The sequence below is a fragment of the Phocoena sinus genome, chromosome 3 (assembly GCF_008692025.1).
Source record: "Phocoena sinus isolate mPhoSin1 chromosome 3, mPhoSin1.pri, whole genome shotgun sequence".
In the NCBI taxonomy this organism is placed as follows: Eukaryota; Metazoa; Chordata; class Mammalia; order Artiodactyla; family Phocoenidae; genus Phocoena; species Phocoena sinus.
The window spans coordinates 45,792,428-45,810,729 of NC_045765.1; the positions used below are offsets into that span (position 1 = coordinate 45,792,428).

An 18,302-nucleotide genomic window follows, 5' to 3' on the forward strand; every position below is an offset into this window, starting at 1 on the left:
ACAAAGAAAACAACAGAAAAGAACAATGAAACTAAAAGCTTGTTCTTTGAGAAGGTAAACAAAACTGATAAACCTTTACCAGATGCATCAAGAAAAAAAGGGAGAGGGCTCCAGACAATAAAATTAGAAATGAAAAAGGAGAAGTTACAACTCACACCAGAGAAACACAAAGGATCATAAGAGACTACTACAAGCAATTATATGCCAATAAAATGGATAGCTTAGAAGAAATGGACAAATACTTAGAAAGGTACAATCTCCCAAGACTGAACCAGGAAGAAATAGAAAATATGAACAGACCACTCACAAATACTGACATTGAAACTATGATTTAAAAACTCCCAACAAACAAAAGTCCAGGACCAAATGGCTCCACAGGCAAATTCTATCAAACATTTAGAGGCGAGTTAACACCTATCCTTCTGAAACTATTCCAAAACATTGCAGAGGAAGGAACACTCCCAAACTCATTCTGAGGTCACCATCACCCTGATACCAAAACCAAAGATACCACAAAACAAAACAAAAAGCAAACAAAAAAAAACCACAGGCCAGTATCACTGATGAAGATGCAAAAATCCTCAACAAAATACTGGGTTGGCCTAGAAGTTCCTTCAGTTTTTAAGAAAAAAATAAAAGACGCATTTTTCGTTTTCACCAAGAACTTCCTTGAACAATATAGTCAGCCTTTCGTTCCACTACCTTCTGCCATTTTTCAGGCAACTTCATAATTCCATCTTTCCAAAACTTTTTACCTTTTTGAGCAAAGAATTGTTCCAGGTACCTTTTACAGTCTTCCAGGAAATTGAAATTTTTTCCATTAAGAGAATTTTATAAAGACCTAAATCAATGGAAATCCGAAGGTGCAATGTCTGGTGAGTACAGTGGATGAATGAGAACTTCCCAGCCAAGCTGTAACATTTTTTGCCTAGTCATCAAACATGTGGTCTTGCATTATCCTGATGGAAGATTATGCGTTTTCTGTTGACTAATTCCGGATGCTTTTTGTCGATGCTGCTTTCAGTTGGTCTAACTGGAGTAGTACTTGTTTGAATTAATCGTTTGGTTTTCAGGAAGGAGCTCATAATAGAGGACTCCCTTTCAATCCCACCATACACACGTCACCTTCTTTGGATGAAGATCAGCTTTTGGTGGTGGTGGTGGTGGTTGCCCCACGATCTCTTCCGTTCCACATTATCGTACAGTATCCTCTTTTCATTGCCCGTCACAATTTCTTTTAAAAACTGGAACGTTTTTACTGTTTAAATAGAGAACTGCATGTGGAAGGTTTTTTTTGCTTGGCTTATGTGGAACCCAAACATCAAAGTGATTAACATAACCAAGCTGGTACAAATGATTTTCAATGCTTGATTTGGATATTTTGAGTATGCCGGCTATCTCCCGCACGGTGTAACGTTGACTGTTTGCAATTAATGTCTCGATTTGATCTCTATCAACTTCAACTGGTCTACCCAACCATGGAGCATCGTCCAGCGAGAAATCTCTAGCACAAAACTTCGCAAACCACTTCTGACACATTTGATCAGTCACAGCACCTTCTCATACACTGCACAAATTTTCTGCGTTTCAGTTGTGTTTTTACCTTTCTTGAAATAATAAAGCGTAACACGCCAAAAATGTTGCTTTTTTCTTCCATCTTCAATATTAAAATGGCTACGCAAAAATTCAACAATCCTGATAAGTTTTTGTTTAAATGAACGCTGATACGACAGGTGTCACGATACAACCTAACGAAATTGTTTTGAATGAAGTTAATGACAACTAAGGGCTACTAGAGAGAGCCATCTTATGGAAAAACACAAACGAGCATTTCGGCCAAGCCAATACTAGCAAACTGACTTCAACAATACATTAAAAGGATCACACACCACGATCAAGGGGATTTATTTATCCCTGGGATGCAAGGATTTTTCAATATCTGCAAATCAATCAGTGTGATACACAACATTAACAAACTGAAGAATAAAAACCATATGATCATCTCAATAGGTGCCAGAAAAAAAAGCTTTTGACAAAATTCAACAACTATTTATGATAAAAACTCTCCAGAGTGTGGGCGTAGAGGGAACATACCTCAACATAATAAAGGCCATATATGACAAACCTACAGATAACATACTCAGCAGTGAAAAACTCTAAACATTTCCTCTAAGATCAGGAACAAAACAAGGAGGTCCACTCTTGTCACTTTTAGTCAACAAAGTTTTGGAAGTTCTAGCCATGGCAATCAGAGAAGAGAAAGAAATAAAAGCAATCCAAATTGGAAATGAAGTAAAACTGTCACCGTTTGGAGATGACATGATATTATATATAGAAAATCCTAAAGATGCTACCAGGAAACCACTAGAGCTCATCGATGAATTCAGTCAAGTTTCAGGATACAAAATTAATACACAGAAATCTCTTGCATTTCTATACACTAACAACAAAAGATCAGAAAGAGAAATTAAAGAAATAATCCCATTTACCATCACATCAAAAAGAACAAAATATCTAGGAATAAACCTACTTAAGGAGGCAAAGACCTTTACTCTGAAAACTATAAGACACTGTCAAAAGAAATCAAAGGTGACACAAAAGATAGAAAGATATACCATGTTCTTGGATGGAAGAATCAATATTGTCAAAATAACTATATTATCCAAGGCAATCTACAGATTCAATATGCAATCCCTATCAAATTACCAGCAGCATTTTTTACAGAACCAGAACAAAAGATTTGTATGGAGACACAAAATACTCCGAACAGAGAGTTAATCACAAGGGAACCCCCATAAGGCTATCAGCTGATTTCTCTACAGAAACATTGCAGGCCAGAATGGAGTGGCAAAATATATTCAGCCTAGAAAGGGAAAAATTTGCAACTTACAATACTCTACCCAGCAAGATTATCATATTTAGAATAGGAGGAGAAATAAAGAATTTCTCAGACAAGCAAAAACTAAAAGAATACACTGATACTAAATCTACCCTAAAAGAAATATTGAAAGGTCTTCTCTAAATAAAAAAGCAAGAAGATATAGGAAAAAGGAAATCACAGTTGGAAAGTAAATCACTTAGGTAAGCCAGTATACAGATCAAATATAATATCTATTTGTGAAAGTGACGATAAACACAAGGAACAGCAAAAGGATAAGCATGAAGATGTAAAAGGGACATCAAAATCATAAAATCTGGGGGACAAGAGTAAAAAAATTTACATTCTTTTTTTTTAAGAATGTGTTTGACCCTATATGTCTAAAGCAAGCAGATATAGAAAGGGGTTATAACGTACTTGAAAAAGAGGGTAACCACAAATCAAAAACATACAACAGATTCACAAAAAACAAAAAGAACACAAGCATAAAATAAAAGGAAATCATCAAATGACAAAAAGTAAAACAAAAAGGAACAAAAAAGAAAAATAGAGCCAGCACGAAAACAAGGTTTAAAATGGCAATAAATACATATTTATCAATAATTACCTTAAATGTCAATGAATTAACTGTTCCAATCAAAAGACAGAGTGGCTGACTGGACTAAAAAACAAGAGCCTACAATATGCTGCCTATGAGACCCACTTTAGGGCAAAGGACACACATAGATTGAAAGTGAGGAGATGGAAAAAGATATTTCATGCAAATGGAAATGACAAGAAAGCAGGGGTTGCAATACTCATATCACACAAAACAAACTTTAAAACAAAGGCCGTAAAGAAGATAAAGAAGGACATTATATAACGATAAAGGGATCAACACAAGAGGATATTACACTCATTAACATATATGCACCGTATATAGGAGCACCTAAATACATAGAATATTAATAGACATAAAGAGAGAAATTGATAGGACTACGATAATAGTAGGAGACTTTAACACCCCACTCATATTAATGGACAGATCTTCTAGACAGAAAATCAATAAGGCAACAGATTCAAAATGATACAACAGAACAGTTAGACTTGATTATTTCAGGACATTACATCCAAAAAACTCAGAATACACATTCTTTTCAAGTGCACACGGAACATTCTCTAGGATTGACCACATACTAGGGCATAAAACTAACCAACAAATTTAAAAGTATAGAAATTACTGCAACCTCTTCTCTGACCACAATGGCATGAAAGTAGAAATTAGCCACAGGAAAAGAAATGCGGGAAAAAAAAGATTACATGAAGACTAAAGGACGTGTTACTAAAAAACCAATGGGTCAATGAGGAAATCAAAAAGGAAATTTAAAAATGCCTTGAGGCAAATGACAATGAAAACATAACCATACAAAATCTCTGGGATGCAGCAAAAACAGTTCTTAGAGGGAAGCTCACAGCTATACAAGCCTTCCTCAAAAAACAAGAAAAATCTCAAACAACCTAATCTACCACCTAAAAGACTTAGAAAAATAAGAACAAACAAAACCTAGTCAGCAGAAGGAAGGAAATAATAGAGATGAGAGAAGAAATAAAATAGAGATTAAAAATAACTAGAAAAAAAACGAATAAAACCAACAGCTGGTTCTTTGAAAGGGTAAACAAAATTGACAAACCTCTGGCCATTCTCACCAAGACGAAAAGAGAACCCAAATAAACAAAATAAGAAACAGAAAAGGAGAAATCTCAACTGATACCACAGAAATACAAAAAACCACAAGAGAATACTATGAACAATCATACGCCAACAAATTCAACAACCAAGAAGAAATGGACAACTTTCTAGAAACATACAGCCCACCAAAACTGAATCAAGAAGAAACAGATAATTTGAACAGATCAATCACTAGAACTGAAATAGAATATGTAATTAAAAAAACTATCTACAAACAGAAGTCCAGGGCCAGATGGCTTCACAGGCAAATTCTACCATACATAGAGAAACTTTTACTGATCCTTCTCAAACTCTTTCAAAAGACTGAAGAGGAGGGAACACTCCCAAAGATATTCTGTGAAGCCACCATCACCCTGATACCAAAACCAGACAAAGATACCACCAAAAAAGAAAACTACAGGCCAATATCTTTGATGAACATAGATGCAAAAATTCTCAACAAAACACTAGCAAACCGAATACAATGCATAAAAAAGATCATACACCACAACCAAGTGGAATTCATCCCAAGTTCACAAGGATGGACCAACATACACAAAATCAATGTGCTATACCACGTTAACAAAAGAAAAGACAAAAACCACACGATCATCTCAATAGATGCAGAAAAAGCATTTGACTAAATTCAACGTCCATTCATGATAAAAACTCTTACCAAAATGGCACAGAGGGAACATATCTCAACATAATAAAAGCTATTTATGGGCTTCCCTGGTGGCGCAGTGGTTGAGAGTCCGCCTGCCGATGCAGGGGACATGGGTTCGTGCCCCGGTCTGGGAAGATCCCACATGCCGCAGAGCGGCTGGGCCCGTGAGCCATGGCCGCTGAGTCTGTGCTCCGCAATGGGAGAGGCCACAACAGTGAGAGGCCCGCATACCGCAAAAAAAAAAAAAAAAAAAAAAAAAAGCTATTTATGACAAGCCTTCCCGCTAAAATCTGGAATAAGACAAGGATGTCCACTCTCACCACTTCTATTCAACATAGTATTGGAAGTCCTAGCTACAGCAATCAGACAAGAAAAAGAAATAAAAGGTAAACAAATTGGAAGGGAAGAGGTAAAACTGTCACTATATGCACATGACATGATGCTATACATAGAAAACGCTGAAGACTCCACACAGAAACTAACAGAACTGATAAATGAATTTAGCAAGGCAGCAGGATACAAGATTAACATACAGAAAGAGATTGCATTTCTTTACAACAACAATGAAATAGCAGAAAGGGAATGTGAAAAAAACAATTCCTTTTAAAATCACACCCCCAAAAAACCCAAAAAACAAAACTTAGGAATAAACCTGACCAAGGAAGTGAAAGACTTATACGCTGAGAATTAAAAAACATTAATAAAGGAAACTGAAGATGATTCAAAGAAATGGAAAGATATCCCATGCTCTTGGACTGGAAGAATTAATATTGTTAAAATGGCAACTACCCAAAGCAATCTACAGATTTAATGCGATCCCTATCAAATTACCCAGGACATTTTTCACAGAACTATAACAAATAATCCTAAAATTTATATGGAATCACAAAAGACCCAGAATTGCTAAAGCAATCCTGAGGAAAAGGAACAAATCAAGAGGCATAACCCTTCCAGACTTCAGACAATATTTCAAAGCTACAGTAATCAAAACAGTGTGGTACTGGCACAAAAACAAACAGATCAACGGAACAGAATAGAGAGCCCAGAAATAAACCCACACCCCTATGGCCAATTAATCTTCAACACAGGAGGCAAGAATATACAATGGGAAAAAGGAAGTCTCTTCATCAAGTGGTGCTGGGAAAGTTGGACAGCTGCCTGTAAATCAATGAAGTTAGAACACACCCTCACACCATGCACAAAAATAAACTCAAAATGGCTTAAAGACTTAAATATAAGACAAGACCCCATAAAATTCCTAGAAGAGACTGTAGGCAAAACATTCTCTGATAGAAACTGTACCAATGTTTTCTTAGGTCTCCCAAGGCAACAGAAAATAAACAAAATAAAAACAAAAATAAACAAATGGGAGTCCGCCTGCCGATGCAGGGGACACGGGTTCGTGCCCCGGTCTGGGAGGATCCCACATGCCACGGAGCGGCTGGGCCCGTGAGCCATGGCCGCTGAGCCTGCACGTCCGGAGCCTGTGCTCCGCAACGGGAGAGGCCACAACAGTGAGAGGCCCGCATACCGCAAAAAATAAAATAAACAAATAGGACCTAATCAAACTTACAAGCTTTTGCACAGCAAAGGAAACCATAAACAAAACGAAAAGACAACTTATGGAATGGGAAAAAATATTTGCGAACAATGTGACCAACAAGGGCTTAATTTCCAAAATATACAAACAGTTCATACAACTCAACAACAACCAAAAAAAAAAAAACCAAACAGCCAAATCAAAAAATGGCTAGAAGACCTCAATAGACATTTATCCAAAGAAGATAGATAGATGGTCAATAGGCACATGAAACGATGTTCAACATCACTAATTATTAGAGAAATGCAAATCAAAACTACAGTGAGGTACCACCAACTCACACCAGTCAGAATGGCCATCATTAAAAAGTCTATACACAATAAATGCTAGAGAGGGTGTGGAGAAAAGGGAACCCTCCTTCACTGTTGGTGGGAATGCAAGTTAGTACAGCCACTATGGAAAACAGTATGGAAAACTAAAAAGGTATTACCATGTGATCCCACGCCTGGGCATATATCCGGAAAAAGACGCAGTTCAAAAGGATACACATGGGCTTCCCTGGTGGCGCAGTGGTTGAGAGTCCACCTGCCGATGCAGGGGACACGGGTTCATGCCCTGGTCTGGGAAGATCCCACATACCGCGGAGCGGCTAGGCCCGTGAGCCATGGCCACTGAGCCTACACGTCCAGAGCCTGTGCTCCGCAACGGGAGAGGCCACAACAGTGCGAGGCCCGCGTACCGCAAAAAAAAAAAAAAAAAAAAAAGTATACATGTGCCCCCATGTTCACTGCAGCACTATTCACAATAGCCAAGACATGGGAACAACCTAAATATCCATCGACAGATGAATGGATAAAGAAGATGTGGTGCATGTATACAATGGAATATTACTCAGCCATAAAAAAATAACGGCACATGCAGCAACATGAATACAACTAGAGATTACCATACCAAGTGAAGTAAGTCCGAAAGAGAAAGACTAATACCGTACGATATCACTTATATGTGGAATCTAAAATAGGGCACAAGTGAACCTATCTATGAAACAGAAACAGACTCAGACATAGAGAACAGATTTGTGGTTGCCAAGGGGGAAGAGAGGTAGGGGAGGGATGCACTGGGAGTTGGGGTTAGTACATATTACATATAGACTGGATAAGCAGCAAGGTCCTACTGTATAGCACAGGGAACTATATTCAATATCCTGGGATAAACCATAATGGAAAAGAATATTTAAAAAGGATGTATATATGTGTATAACTGAGTCACTCTGCTGTACAGCAGAAATTAACACAACATTGTAAATCAACTACTTCAATAAAAAATAAATTAAAAAATGATATTTCAGTTTTTAACCTATCAAATTGACAAAATGTAAAAAATTATAATACTAATCTACAAAAAGTTCCTAAAAGTGAGTTTTGCAAGGTCACTGAATAAAATCAATAGACAAAACCCAATTGTATTTCTATACTAGCACGGAACAGTTAGAAACTGAACCATGTCATTTAGTATAATCTAACAAAATATGTACAGGAACTATATGCTGAAAACAACAAAACACTGATGAGAAAAACAAAAGAAAATGTAATAAAATGGAGAGATAGACCATGTTCGTGGATTGGAAGACTCAGTATCTTTAAGCATGTCAAACTTCCCCAAACCGATCTACAGATTTAACACAATCCCAGTTAAAATTCTAGCACGGGGGCTTCCCTGGTGGCGCAGTGGTTGAGAGTCCGCCTGCCGATGCGGGGGACGCGGGTTCGTGCCCCGGTCTGGGAGGATCCCACGTGCCGCGGAGCAGCTGGGCCCGTGAGCCATGGCCGCTAAGCCTGCGCGTCCGGAGCCTGTGCTCCGCAACGGGAGAGGCCACAACAGTGAGAGGCCCGCGTACCGCAAAAAAAAAAAAAAAAAAAAAAAAAAAAAAATTCTAGCAGGATTCTGTAGACACTAACAAGCTGATTCTAAAATTTATATGGGAATGCAAGAAACTAAACAGTTAAAACAATTCAGGAAAAACAAGATTGGAGGATTCACACTACCTGGCTATAAGACTTACTAAAAAGCTGCAGTAGTCAAGACAACGTGCGGTATTTGCTAAAGGATAGACAGCATAAACCAAAAGAACAGGGTGCAGAAATAGGCCCACAATTACAAGATCAATCGATTTCCAATAAAGAAGCAAAGGCAATTCAAAGGAGAAAGAACTACTTTTCAACAAATGGTGGAAGGAATGGATGTCCAAATGGAAAAAAAAACCTTCAATCTAGGCCTCATACTTTATATAAAAATCAATTAAAAATGGATCATAGACTTAAATGTAAACGATAAATTATAAAACTTTTAGCAGAAAACATAGGAAAAATACTTATGATCTCCACCTAGGTAAAGACATCTTAGCAATAACATCAGAAACAATCTCTAAAAGAAAAAACTGATGAATTGGTCTTTAATTAAGAACTTTTGCTCTGTGGGAGATTGTGTTAAGAGAATGAGAAGACAAGCCACAGACCATAATAAAGTATAAAGTATCTGAAAATCACTTATCTGACAAAGGACATGTATCCAGACTAGATAAAGAACATTTAAAACTCAACAGCAAGAAAACAACCCAGTTCAATGGGCCAAAGATGGAACAGGTACTTCACCAAAGAAACACAGATGGCAAATAAACCCATGAAAAGATGCTCAACATCATCAGTCATTGAGGAAATAGAAATTGAAACCACAATGAGTTACTACTACACACACCTATTAGAATGGCTAAACACACACAAAAAACTAGACGTTAGACATTACCAAGTGCTGACAAGTGAGGCAAACTGGAACTCTCACCCATTGTTAGAGGGAATGCAAAATGGCAGCAACATTTAGGTAAACGGTTTGGCGAGTTCTTATAAAATTAAATATACACTTACCACATGGCACAGCAATCTGACTCCTAGTGTATTTACCCAAAAGAAATGAAAAGTTTTGTTTACACAAAAGCCTATACATGAACAGATGTAGAGAACAAACATATGGATACCAAGCAGGAAAGGGGGAGCAGGGTGTGGAATGAATTCGGAGATTGGGATTGCCATATATACACTATTGATACTATGTATAAAAGAGATAACTAACGAGAACCTACTGTATAGCACAAGGAACTCTACTCAGTGCTCTGTGGTGACCTAAATGGGAAGGAAATCCAAAAAGGAGGGGATATATGTATACGTATAGCTGATTCACTTTGCTGTATAGTAGAAACTAACACAACATTGTAAAGCAACTGTCCTCCAATAACAAAAAAAAAGCCTATACATGAATGTTTACAGCAACTCTATTCATAACTGCCAAAAACTGGTAAAATCCCAAACATCCTTCAAGGAGTGAACAGATAAATCAAGTGTGGTGCTCCACACAATGGAAAGCTACTCAACAATAAAAAGGAACAATCTACTGATACAAAGAACAATATGGATGAATTTCAAAGGCATTACACTTAGTGAAAGAAGCCAAACTCAAAATGGTACTATAGATTTGTATGATGCTCTGGAAAGACAGAACTATACGGAATGAAGAAAACATCAAATGGTTGCTAGAGGTTAGGGGCGAGGGGTGGTTTTGATTACAAAGGGACAGAAAAAGAATGTTGTGAGGTGATGGAACTGACTGTGGTGGCAGTTACACAACTCAGTGCATTTGTCAGAACTCACAGAACTGCACAACAGCAAAGCAAATTTTACTGCATGTAAATTTAAAGTTAAAATTAAAAAAATATATATAAACCCTAGGTATTACAGGCTGAGACAGACTGCAGGGAAATGGCATTCTCCTTAACTGCTGACAAGAGCATAAAGTAGTACAAACTCAATCTGGCACAAAAAGACAATAAAAGCATGAATTCAAAATCAGGCACCATAAGGTTCTGAAGACAAAGAGAATAATAAATACTCTTGGGAGGGAGACGCAAGAGGGAAGACACATGGGAGCATATGTATATGTAAAGCTGATTCACTTTGTTATAAAGCAGAAACTAACACACCACTGTAAAGCAATTATACCCCAATAAAGATGTTAAAAAATAATAATAATAAATAAATAAATAAATACTCTTTAATCTTGAGCACTCCATTCTACATAGAAAACCCAAGATTCAAATTTTCAGAGTGGTTGGTACATGGTCAGTGTTCAATGAATGATGCTGATGAATGAATGGAAGGAAAGGGTGAATATGCAGCAATTCCACTTTTGGGCATCTGCCCAAAGGAAATAATTAAGGCTGTACAAAAGACTTAATTATTAAGAGGACTATAAAATGCAACATCACACACTCCTTAAAAATGGTCATGTTATTTCTCCACTTGCTGGCATAGGAAGATGTCATGATACATCACTGTGTTCAAAAAGAACACTCCAAATCAACATCCAGCACAGCCCCACTTTTGTTCAAAGAAAAACTATAGATCTATAAATCCTATATCTTCTTTTATTCTGCAGGGATGAATAACACACCTGAAAGACTACAGAGCACAATATTAAATGTTCATCTCACGGCAGTAGGATGACTAGTGATTTTTAGTTTCTTTTTACTCGGTCAGCATTTTGTTTTTCCCACAACGAAGATCTGTTATTTTACAATTAACTTTGTTTAAAGAGCACTGATAAGAGAGTCCTAACACTTCTGAGATAAACGGAATCTTCTGGGGCTGAGATATCCAGGAGGAAAAACACCCTCTTCCTCAGAAGCCCTATCTGAGAGAAGATCCAGTCTCAAAGGACTAGAGGTCTGACCCACAGAGGCTATTCTCAAACATACCCTCTGAGGGAAAAAAGGCTGGCACCCACCTGTATAGATGTCCATGAAGCTGTGCAGGGCCAAACAATGGGGATTCAGACACATCTTCACCTGGGCAGTCACCACCTGCAGCCAGCTGGCTGTCAGCAACCAGCACTCCTGAGGCCCGGCCAGAGAGCTAGTACCAAGAACATCAACAAAAAAAACAGAAGGGAAATCAACTTACTGCAGTTCCTGGGCTCAACGATCAATGGCAAAAATCCTCAAGACTTTAAATATAGTAGGCAAATGAAGGTGTTGGACCTTGCGTTCCAAGGATTTTCTAGGTGGGTGTTCCCACTTCCCTGGACTGGCCTATAGAATCACCCCTCAAGTTAATATAATTCTGAACTTATAACCCAATTTAACCAACCCCAATGAATTCCCAAATCCAAGCATTATGCCAGGCAGTCCAGAAGTAAACTAAATCCTAAGTTGGTGATAGTAACATTTCAATAGAAATGATGGATAATCACTATTATCATTATTATTTTATTTCTGACAATTGGAAAAGTAAAGGAAACCTTAAGAAAAGCTGAGAAGAACATCTTCAAAGGTTATAGCCTTAAAGGTATTTGAAGAAAGGGGCAGTACAGGCCATGTAAGATAGGGCAGCTAGGGAAGGGTAAATCTGAAAGGGGTGCTTACTTTTGTCCCCCTTTGAACAATGGGCTGCTACAGAGAAGGCACTGCGTGGATGGAGACTCATAATAATTCGACCAAGAAGTCTGCTCGATGGTGACCGTCTCCTCACTCACGTTGGACAGGACAAGTCGAGAGCTATTGAGATCATGAATCAAGGCGAAGACCTCGGCCAGCTCTGACTCATTCTCAGGAATCTGCAGGACTTTGCGCAGCAGCTGCAGCGTTGACTGGCGCTGGATCTCCCTCTGGGCTGCGCTCAGGGGCCCTGTGGCGCTCAGCACATCCGGGAGTGGTGAGCTCGCCTCCTGAAGAGAGTGGATTGATCACTAAGCACGCAGGGCACAAAGAGCCAGCGTGAGGCCAAAACCATGAGTGGCAGAGGGATGGGCCCATGACTGAGAGGTGGGAAACCTAGGTTCCTAACCAACTCAGCTAACAACTCACTGTGTGACTCACGGCAAGTGTTTTCTCTCTCTAGCGCTGTTTCTCTACCAGCAGAATGAGAGGATTATACACACCTCTTGGTAATGGTTTCAAGAGTCAGCTCCCATTCACCGGGTATTGGGTTTGGAGGATAACAGTCCAGGGGTTCAATTCTGGTTAGGCCACTGAACAGCTATATATATGGGTGACCCACAGCAATTTACTTAATCTTTCTAAGCCTCAATTTCCTCACCTACGAAATGAAGGATCAAAATACTAATAATCTCCTACAGTTGTTGTACAGTAAATGAGATAGTATTGCAACAAAAAGTCTATGAATGGTAATTATGATTTATAAACAAGTACCTATACAGCTTAAAGCATTTATCTTTAATAGTGTGTGGCTTCTTGGTACAAGGGAACTTTATACACCAGTCAGAGGCTTCCAGGAAACAAGGTTCTGAAACACTCACTGAAACAGGTCCTTCTGAGGCAGGTCCCTTTTCAATGGAAGTCCCTCCCTGATCCCTTGGGCAAATGCAGTGTGAAATCAAGCCCTCCTTCTTGCTCCCAGAGTCCACTCCTTTACTGCAGATTTCATTTTCTCACAGTTGGTAAACCAGTCCCCTGCCCTGCTTATTTACTGATTCCCAATACCACCATGAGGGCATACAAAAGATGCTGATTCATATTTGCTAGACACATTATTTTGTTTTATAGAAGTAAACTGCTTAGTAACAACTTATTACTCAGTATAACTACGACAACTCGTCTCACTATCTGTAAGTTTGGTTACCTATCTTCCCCCCCTCAACTAGACTGTAAGCTCCTAGAGGGAAGTGGCCATGTCTTATTCATCTTTGTAGCCCCAAAAGCCTGACCAATAATAGGCATTCAATACATGCTTGCTGTAAGAAAGAATGAATGAATGGCTGTAGAAGAGCTGAGTGACAATAGAATGAGTTGCCCCAGGAGGCTGTGTGTTCCCAGTCAGGACTATGTTGAATCATGGGCTGGAAGATCGGTTGGAAAGCGTACTATCCTTTGGCTCTGAGCCACAGATGAAAGATGGAAAGGAATGAAGATCATTCCAGCCCAGAGATGTTGTGGTGGTCTTAATTACAGCCACTGGCAACAAACTGCACAGGAAATGTATGGTCACCAGAGGACTCCAAAGAGAAGGTACACAAAGGACCTTGGGTTTCTGACCAGTGTTTTATTTTCTGGAAAACAATAATTATATTTTGCTTCTCCAAAATTTAGAGAATTAGAAGGTGAGGGAATGTCTGAAGATAAGGGTCATGGTGATAAGCGGCTACCAGTTAGCCCAAGATAGAAGAATATAATAAGAGTGGGATTTGAAACCAATTGGCAAAAGGTGCCTAGATAACTCCTGTCTAACCTGGAAAGTTAAATGACCTCATCATTCCAGATCTAGAGACCAACATCCATTTTCACACTGTAAGTCACATCAACAGCTACAACGAAACAGGAAAAAGGAATGTTCAGAGCCATCTACCTACACAGAACTCAATTCCATTCCATAATCATGGACTGACACATTATATATGTAAGCTCCAGCATTAGAAGTATGGGAGCTGGGAATTCCCTGGGTGGTCCAGTGGTTAGGGCTCCTCGCTCTCACAGCTGAGGGCCCAGGTTCAATCCCTGGTTTGGAAACGAAGATCCCACAAACCACACAGCCAGTGGGGGAAATAAAAGGTAGTAGTATCGGGGCTTCCCTGGTGGCGCAATGGTTGAGAGTCCGCCTGCAGATGCAGGGGACACGGGTTCATGCCCCGGTCCGGGAAGATCCCACATACCGCGGAGCGGCTGGGCCCGTGAGCCACGGCCACTGAGCCTGTGCGTCCGGAGCCTGTGCTCCGCAACCGGAGAGGCCACACAGTGAGAGGCCCACGTATCACAAAAAAAAAAAAAAAAAAAAAGTAGTATGGGGCAACAGACACACCTGTCCTACAAATAATCTCGGTCTCACAGGGAGCTAACAGAGAGTCAAGACAGGGTGTGGTCAATATTTTCTATTTCCCTATGCTTCCTTAGAACCTTTATATCCACATTTCTACAGAGTTCTAATTAGAGTACCCATACCATCTAAATTTTTTCACTTATTAGATCATAAACCATTTCCATTTTGCAGACTAATCTTTATATTTATCTTTTTATGCAACATCTTAATATTTAGTTATAAAGATATGTTATAATTTATTTTATTTCAATGGTGGACACAGGTTATTTCTAATTTTATCTGTTGTAATTACTGAATGTATGATGTTCTAGATGGGCTTTAGTTCAGATATTTTGTTTAATTCTGTCTAGAAATATGTATTCTCATATTTGTCAAAAACATGTGCTCTGGGGCTTCCCTGGTGGCGCGGTGGTTGAGAGTCCGCCTGCCGAGGCAGGGGATGTGGGTTCGTACCCCGTTCCAGGAGGATCCCACACGCCGCGGAGCGGCCGGGCCCGTGAGCCATGGCCGCTGGGCCTGCGCGTCCGGAGCCTGTGCTCCACAATGGGAGAGGCCACAGCAGTGAGAGGCCCGCGTACCGCAAAAAAAAAAAAAAAACAAAAAACATGTGCACTGAATTTGATTCTCAACACCTATCAAGAACCATGAAAATGTGTGTTGCGTGTGTGTGCACCAACAGTTTTACTCTGGGAAACTGACTTAAGGAAATAGTTCAAACAAACAAAAGATGTCTGAGTGATACAATATTATACTGTTTCTTCATACTTTATTTAAATTCTGGGAATGGTAGCATAACTTTATTTTTGTAACTAATGCTTTACTTTTTTTTTTCTTTTTGCATTTCTATAACCAAATAATTGACATGGAGTTCATTTGGGGTATAAGTTGTAGATCTAAATCAGTTTTCTTTATATTGCACTACAATCATCCCTATTTATTAAATAACATTCACTTTCTTGAAAGAAAAAAAAAGACAGGGTGTGGTCGATGCTTTTAACGTGAAGCGGAGCACATTAAACACATGGAGAAGCCAAAAGGAAAGCTCACTGCCAGCAGAGGGCACCGTGTGGGACAAGAGAATATGATGGAAGGTATGGAACCATTTTACATGCAATTTCAAGGGTTTACAGACTCCTTTAAGCTCAATTCTGAGTCTTCTCTAGGGCTCATGGCCCTGAGAATAAAATGCCCAGATCTAATCCACCTTGCCTGCCTTGTTTTACTGATGGGGAAACAAAAATTCAGGAGAGGGAAAGCGAGCAGCTTAGGGTCACTCCCAGGCAGGTCTCTCAATTCCTAGTCTCAGTGTTTTTTTCCTTTACTTTAGTTCCACTTCCCTTTCTCACAAAGATGATAACCTCAGAACACGACCTCAAGCACAGACCTGAAGATCAAGGGGGTGAGATTCATCTGCCAGAAAGCCCCTCCCCTCCATATGCACAGAAAACTTAGCTTGAGGCAGTCCCCGCCCCCCTCAGTCCTGTCCACTCCCAAACCCCCTGACCTCCTGACATAACCTTCTGGGTCTCTCCCTGACTCAAGGACATTCAGTGTGACCCCACTGCCTAAAAAACAAACTGCCAGGTCTCAGCATTAAAGATCGTCCATGATATGGCCCCAATATGCCTTTCAAGACTTGTTTTCCATAATCCTCCCCACACAGTCTCTCCTCTAACCCAATGGAACGAACACCAGACTCCCTACCTCTTCACTTCTGCTCATTCTAGTCCGTTGAGTATATGGCATGCCTTCCCCTTCCACCCACATCCTGCACATCTTGTGAGGTGCAGCTGAGATCTGGAGTAACCAGGCTCCATCTTGGATCCTGACCTGTTGTTCCGCATGCCATCCTCTTTCCCTGCAAAGCGGATGAATGAGATCTCTCTTCTTACCCTCATCCTAGTCATTCTATTCCCTGCCTTAGGTACTACATCTTTCTGTTCACTTAAAAAAATTCACATGTGGAAATTCAGAGGCCCTCTGAAACTGCCTATTTTCCCTGGTTCTAATAAACCAACAAACAACAACAAAAAAAACAGGCCCTAAGAAGCCAAGTGGAATGTGTTTTACTATCCAAACAGTTTGGTCCAACTTCAGGGAGGAGGCCTGCCAACACTGCTAGAAGTAAAGCTTTGTGGTTGGCCAAATGCTCTGCAAGAAACCTGAGAAGCAGTAATCTCATCTACAATGTCCTGGGGTTGGCACTCTGTATTTACCAAAATTCTATTTACAGGCCCTTCACCAGCCTCAGAGCTAAAAGGATGTAACCCTTCCACGTCTCTCTTCTTCAGAATCCTCTTTAAGGCCTGTGTTGGCTTCCCCCCGGCACCCCCGTGAATGAACTTTTGGTCCACTGAGCTAGAAGGTTCACAGAGATCAAGGTATCTGGTCAGCCCCCACAGCTTGGCAAAGAGGACAAGGAAGCCCAGAAAGAAGGCACTTGCCCAGGTTCAGAACCTGTAACTTGGTTCCAGTTCGGGTACTAACTACTACTGTGTACTAAGAAATCCTTTTATTTCTCCTAAAGCTGGTCTGCTAACAGAGCCCAATCCAAGGCTGCGGGGTGTGTTTGGGGAAGGAACTCACGAGAACCTTGGTGGTTTTCTCAGTCCGGTCTTTAGCAAGGTTAAAACCACAGCTGGGACAAATCCGCGGTTTATGCCGATTGGTGTAGACATAGCTACAAGAGGGATTCTTGCACTTTCCCCGACCTCTTGATGTAGCCAGGCCCAAATCCTAAAAAAGTAAGACTGCAGTTCAATTCTACAAGTCAACTTACACCTGGGCAGAGCCGAGAATCAGGATGACCTGCTGTGGGTAAAACAGAGAGGGCAATCACAAAACCAGATTTAGACGAACTCTCCAAGAGCCTTGAAGCAACAAGACACTTTTTCTGCAGCTATCCCCTTTCAGTCTTAATACAGCCTAAATAATTGTGGCAAGTCCTTCCCTATCTGTGAAACAAGTGAGTTGAATCTCAAAGGTCAGAAATTCAACTGCCTTCAGGGTCCAGGCAATCAGCAGAGTGAAACAGGCCTGTTCTAACAGAGTGCCAGAGACTGTGGTGAACCGAAGATTTCAAGCTCCAATAAAGATAAATTGTGACTTCTGGACTATTTAAGCTCAAACCTCTGGCACCTAGACTCCTACGACAAGCTACAGTCTAATTAGCCGAAGAGAAGGTCCTGGGCAGTTCCTACCAGATGGTATCCCTAGTGGCCTCTCATAGCCAAACGGAAGAGGTAGTGAAGGGATGGATGGCATGGAGAAGGTAGTAATTAGGTCTTTAGAAGAAGAAGCCTGAGCAGCTCTCTAGGATAAGAGAGACACTCTCCCCAAGGATCAGGCCAGATGAGGCACTGACCCACCATACTATGTGCTGTCTTGTTGCTACTGAATCCTAGCACAGGGCATGGCACAGAGCAGGTGCTCAATAAAGTTTCTGAATTTTAATAAATCTAGCTGCTTTCTCAAGATCTGTGTATCTTACTCATCCAGGGAAACTGCCAAATGATACCTGGCTGATTGGTACCTTAAGGATCAACAAAATTAGAGAACGCTGAGCAAGAGAAGCCCTAACGTGCTTTCTAGATCAACAGAGTATTTTACAGACAGTGAAAACTGAGGACCAG

The 18,302-nt window shown here is 40.1% G+C and overlaps 1 protein-coding gene across 4 annotated transcripts in view; it reads right to left on the reverse strand.

The window, feature by feature from the left end:
• Positions 1-18,302, reverse strand: part of HMGXB3 (HMG-box containing 3) — a 59,392-nt gene that overhangs the window by 14,741 nt on the left and 26,349 nt on the right. For 2 of the 4 annotated variants that reach the window (XM_032628588.1, XM_032628589.1), the window contains 3 exons: positions 17,257-17,406; positions 12,264-12,565; positions 11,627-11,754 (listed from right to left, as the gene is read on the reverse strand). In XM_032628588.1, the coding sequence (XP_032484479.1) occupies positions 11,627-11,754; positions 12,264-12,565; positions 17,257-17,406 (580 nt within the window). The remainder of the gene's footprint in view (positions 1-11,626; positions 11,755-12,263; positions 12,566-17,256; positions 17,407-18,302) is intronic. The other 2 variants (XM_032628587.1, XM_032628590.1) reach the window with 2 other exon arrangements.